Source organism: Rutidosis leptorrhynchoides, unplaced genomic scaffold (genome assembly GCF_046630445.1).
Source record: "Rutidosis leptorrhynchoides isolate AG116_Rl617_1_P2 unplaced genomic scaffold, CSIRO_AGI_Rlap_v1 contig155, whole genome shotgun sequence".
NCBI lineage: Eukaryota > Viridiplantae > Streptophyta > Magnoliopsida > Asterales > Asteraceae > Rutidosis > Rutidosis leptorrhynchoides.
Window position 1 is genome coordinate 69,094 of NW_027266406.1, and position 5,835 is coordinate 74,928.

At 33.8% G+C, this 5,835-nt stretch overlaps 1 protein-coding gene across 1 annotated transcript; it reads right to left on the minus strand.

Moving 5' to 3' along the window:
* Positions 1 to 648: 648 nt before the first annotated feature.
* LOC139881443 (transcription factor bHLH71-like) lies at positions 649 to 2,261 on the minus strand. Its single transcript, XM_071865916.1, has 3 exons — positions 1,905 to 2,261; positions 1,365 to 1,778; positions 649 to 765 (listed from the first exon to the last, which is right to left on the minus strand). The coding sequence occupies exons 1-3, from the start codon at positions 2,259 to 2,261 to the stop codon at positions 649 to 651; spliced, it is 888 nt and encodes a 295-aa protein (XP_071722017.1).
* Positions 2,262 to 5,835: the final 3,574 nt, after the last annotated feature.

A 5,835-nucleotide genomic window follows, 5' to 3' on the forward strand; every position in this document is an offset into this window, starting at 1 on the left:
TTAAAGGTGTTGAATCTCCTTAGTAATCTCAGTCATTCTAGCTGCAAAATTGGTGGGGTGGTGTTTATCTTCCAAACAGTAAGGTTATCAATGCAGTTCATAAGTTTGCTCCAACATTTTGTGAGTGTTGAGATCCTTCTTGTATCTGTCCAAGAAGAGTAGATCGCTTCCCTACATCCACCCATCTTATTCCATAAATTTTCAAAACGGAACAGAATTGGTTTCAGAAAAAATTGAGCCCCATCGACGAATAGTTATGGGGAGGGTGGTGGTCTAATCAAGATATATTGGATTATGTAATGCAGTCCTTGTAATAGTTGAGTCTTTAGCTTATAATCTTTTTATCTTTCCCTAATTCTATGATGTCCAGTCTGGTCTATAAAAAATTTGTATGCAATTTACAGTTTTATCAAAGAGGAGTACATTTTACATCTTATCAAGATATATGTCAGAATTCTCCAAGGCACATTTGACATATTTCTTCACTACTTATTTTATTTTATTTTTAAAAGAAAAAGAAGAAGATAAAATTGTCCCATAAATCATAAATTATCTATCTTTCACATTCTCATTCAAAAGGATAAACATGATCGTAACCTCAAAAAAAAAAAAAGGATAAACATGATCGAATGTATAGTATATTATATTCTACTGATGAATTGACAATGACGAACAAAATGTCGCTTCCTCTTGAATAATTCTAAGCATGTGATGAACTGTATTGGCTATGTCGTCTACTGAATTGAGTTGGCAACCTTCTTCAACCTGTAGCATTCAAAGTATCCTTCAAGTTTTAGTCCAAATATGTATTTAAGTTCCTATAATTGTATGAAAAGAAGCAGACTTCTAAACTTAGAAAACCCCACAAATACTAAGAAGAAAACATTCTATTACACACTTCGTCTTCATATGGCTTACTTAATTATTGGCTACTTCATCCTAATGTTATTCCTTAATCCTTAGAATATAAATTTAATTTCTTTACTTTATGGAGAACATTATAACTTTTTTACATAAGGTGGGTTTCTCTGCACAAATATAGGTTGTATCAACTTCATGATCTATATGTTACTTGTTGTACACTGACGTTACATCAACTTCATGAATAAATCTAAACAAACAAACAAAAAATTGGTGAAATATTTTTCTTTAAACAAATCTATTCTTATATTTCGTCGCATGGATTTGTGCCTTATTCCTATGCAATTCTTTTCCCAATTTGTGATATGGGAAAATAGCAAGTCAATTGTAAAATATGAAATGAGAAAATCAAGGTATAATTTCCAATTTACTTACCAAAATAATTGTGCAAGACTAATAATTATACAAAAAATGAATTAATCCAAAGAAATATTTACACATACCTTGAAACTAATTGAATAGAGGACCAAATTATCGATGGTTGTGACATTGAGATGAAGGATAGAAAGGCAGATTGATTGAAAAGCAGAAACCAACTTTGATAGTTCTCTAAAGCTCTTGGGGGACAAGATTCGAATATTTGCATGAGTTTCAACCAAAGTTACCTCAATATCAGCAATGGCTGGATTTGTTTTTGCTGTGTAATAGTTTGGGATTTGAGACCAAGTGTATTGTGGATACACAAAGAATTGTGAAAATGGAGGTCTTATTTTTGTAAGGTTGGGTGACCTAATTAATCCTTCTTGCTCTTGTTGTTGTAGTGAATATTTCAGGTTTTGAGCTTCAAGTTCTTGCAAGTGATGCTCAAGTTTCTTTACAAATTCTATAGCTCCTCCTACTATAGAAGCTTGGTCACCCTAGCAAAATTAATTAAAAAAAGTAAATAAATCATATATACATTAGGATTTAATTCTATTTATCAAGCTCACTAAAATGTGACAAAAAATGAAAAATTGTAGCTAATTATAAATTAAATAAATTACCCTATGGACATAAGATTCAGGCATGAGGGAGCGTAAATCGGCGAGGTGCTCATTGATAAGTTTCCGGCGACTCCTCTCGACGGCAATGTGAGTCATTCTTTGTGTCTCAGCTTCCTCTTTGTTTTTGCAAACTCTTGGCTTTCTCTTCCTTTTCTTCTTCTTCCTGATTCCTAATTGCTCCTGATTTTCAGGCATTCTCATATTAGTGGTACAATTTTTAACTGGAAATGCACTTTTCTCCAAACAAGAATCATTATTAATATTATAATTAGTACTGCATGGAGGAGTTGTAGATATAGTAGTGTTATGTAAAATGATTTTCATAAGATCGTTTGGAGAAAGTGCTTCCACTGCCATCAATTACAATTACGTATCCCCTCTTTTACTCTGATTGAGGTCGAATCCCGACAGACGCAAAAAAAAACCGCCAATTCGCTGTCTTTAATTAATTCTTGAGATGAAAATTTTAAACATGATTTGTAGAGTAATGCTCTTGATATATAAAGCCAACCATGGCCGAGATTGAGGCTGAAAATGGAGGGAAATAGGAAGATAGATGCGCACGTGAGAAAAGCAGAAAAAACACTGCAAGATTTTGTTACTATATAGTAAAATAAAAATTACGTGTCAGCAATTTCGTTTGCTTCGTTACCATACTGTTAGTTCCCTCACGTCACTTATTTTTCTCACCATGTCAACATTTATGCACAAATTTTGGCTAAGAAGACCAACGTCTACGCTTTCGTACTATCGTACATCACAAGGTTGAATAATGAATATCCAAAAAATACAAAATAAAGGATCGATTCGAAGATTTCGACAAACGTGAAAGTTCGAAGTGGTGTCCTAGTTACTCCTTGAAGTTTGGGCGAAAAAGCTTCTACACATTCTTGAATGTGGATAGTTGGTCACTAAATCCCATTTGTTTGTTGATAGCTCAGAAGGGAAATGAGTGCCATAGTTTCAATTCTGTTAACATTATAACTCGTCAAGAAATTATAGAACTTGATTTGAATTCACTGTTCTAAGAGGGCATTCTACTTTGTCGAATAGATTTCAATTCATTAAGATTCTCATGTTATTTACTTGGAAAATAGAAACTCATTCACATGTGGTTGATTACATTATAGATGGCAAACTTTGTCGAATGGATAATGATGCTTGCCTTCATCTCATCTCTTCATCTTCTCGATCAAACGGTTGATAATATTCCCTCCATTTCAAAATCGTTTAGATGGAAAAAAAAATACTATTTAGGCAACTTAGTTATGTTTTGTTAGTGAGCACCTTTTTTAACCATATAAGTAGCAGACAAAAAATCATCTAATAGATGTCATTGTGAAGTCAATTTCCAATACCACAGTTGAAAGTGAGAACTCTTAAAAATGGAGGCACTGATAATAGAAAGTTTCTTTGTCATGCTGTTATTAACTCCAAGCCTTAATCATGATGAGTAAGTACTCTCCCGTCCCTTTACGTAAGTTCACCTTTTCCGATTCTTCACTAGTACTGAAGACATTTTTAATTTGGTCGACTATTTTTAGCGATTTATTAGAACTGTACGTACTATCAAATTATCTGATGATTGATGGTATACTTCCAGAAAGATCGAGATCTCAAATTCTCAGAAGTTCTCAATCAAAAGTTGAACTATAATAAGATTAATTTAAGCATTATTTGTATATATTAATATTTTTTCTTCAAATATATCAATAGCACTTTAAAAAAATCAATAACTAATATAGATTATAGCCGATGAATAAATGGTGATAATTTTTTTTTTCATATTTTAGATAAATATATATATCTTCTTCGTATATAGTATAGCACTTTAAAAAAAATCAGTAATTAATATAGATTATAGCCGATGAATAAATGGTGACAATTTTTTTTTTCATATTTTAGATAAACATATATATCTTCTTCGTATATAGTATATTAGAAGTTCATATAATAAAATACTTTCTTTTCCTTTTTTATTAAGCTCTTTTTTTTAGATAAACATACATAAATACTCTCCTTTTTCTATATTTTAGATAAACATTGTTGGAACAAACTGCCTGTGAAGCGAAACCGTGTTACCCGATCCTGTTTACACAGGTCTGCAGCAGTTTGTGTAAGTTGACTATTTTCGTCAAAACCATTATACAGAAGATTTGTTTCCTTCTTACAGCACAAATCACGTATGGAAACTAATAATTTGAAGAATTCTTATTGTGATATGATTTGATATGGTCAAAGATTTGATTTGATTTAAATAGGAGTTTCCTATTTTATGGAGGAGACTTTGCCAAACCCGATTAGAAAAATATTATGTAATCTGATATGGTTTCCTATTCTGATTAATTCCTGAATGGAAGGAATTATATTCTGATATTGTTTTAAAGAAGGTTTCCTATTCTGAAAAAGGAAATTCGTACAAAAAGAAAGACCATCAAGTGAAGGATTCTTATAGGAAACAATTCCTATTCTGAAGGGATTTGATTTTCGAATTTAATGCAAGAAATTGATTTCCTAATTGAAGAAGGATTTGATTTCCAATTTGGTGGAGGAGTCTTAATTAAAACCTACAGCAAAGAGGAAGAGAATTTCTGTAGGATACAATTCCTACACTAAAAGGGAATTGATTCCTAATTTGAGAAGAAGACTTATTCTCTAAGGATTCAAGGTTTCTACTATAAAAGACCAGCATCTCTACAACCTTGAATACATCTCTTGAGCTACAAATTCGTTCATATCACTTCTAGAGAGAGAGAGACTTTTTTCTACACCATTCGGTTCACAATCTGTTTGACCTGTGTGTCTATGAACTGTTTACACGGTGTGCGTGATTACTGTGAGCACTGATCCAACTATTCAGAGTTATTCTTTACTGTGCAAAGAACCTGTGGCGCTCGTACCTGTGAGGAGGCTTCGAGGAAAGTCCTTACCCGTCTTGGTGAGGCAACCGGCACTCGTACATCTGAAAGAGGGTTGCGAGAAGTCCTTACCCGTTTGGTAAGGCAACTGTGTAAGTCCTGGTCTGTGTAGATTAGGCTGTGTTAGGTAGAACGAAGAGTACACTTAGTGAAATAGGAAGTAGGTCATAGACGAGCGAGTTGTAACCCGTGTATTGTCCTATTGTTGCAAGAATAGTGGAATGTCGTTTACCTCTGGGCTAGGCCCGCAGAGTAGGGAAACCGAACTGCGTGAATATATCGTGTGTTATTTACTTTCTGCATTGTGTTTTTATACTGTGTTAACTTGCCACCGTTAGCACACCTGCACTAATCTGTCAAATTAGGTCGGAATACTCCCAACAAGTGGTATCAGAGCGGGCTCAAGAAACTTCTTGATAAAAGATCTTACGAATTCTGACAATGAAAGAAATGATACAATGCCATGAATGCCAAGATTTTGGTCACATTGTTGCCCAGTGTGCTAACACTCTAAAAAAACAGAAGAAAGCTTTCATATCGACATGGAGTCATGGAGAGTCATCCGAAGATAAGTCTGAATCTAGTGGAAGTGAGAGTGAGTTTCCTGCCTGTAAGGCTCTTACAGCTCATGTATCTGTGAGCACAGCCCGTAAATCTGAGAACACAGAAACTGTTAGCACAGATAAGACAGAGAAGAGCTCAAGTTCAGATGAGGACTCAAATAGGAATGATGATAGAGACATATATGCTGCCTTCAAATACCTTCTTGGAAAAATGACTGAATCTCTCAGAATCAATGTCGGACTTGCTGACGAAGTAAAGAAACTGACAGCTGAAAAGAAGGAAATCAATAAAGAGATTGACCAATTGAAATTTGAATTGTCAGATTCTAAGAAGAAGCTTGATGAAGCCAACCGTGCCATTGAGAAGTTCAATAAAGGGAAGGAAAATCTTGATGAGATCCTGAATAAAGATGAGATCCTGAATAAAGCGTCTTCAAAGAATAATGTTTA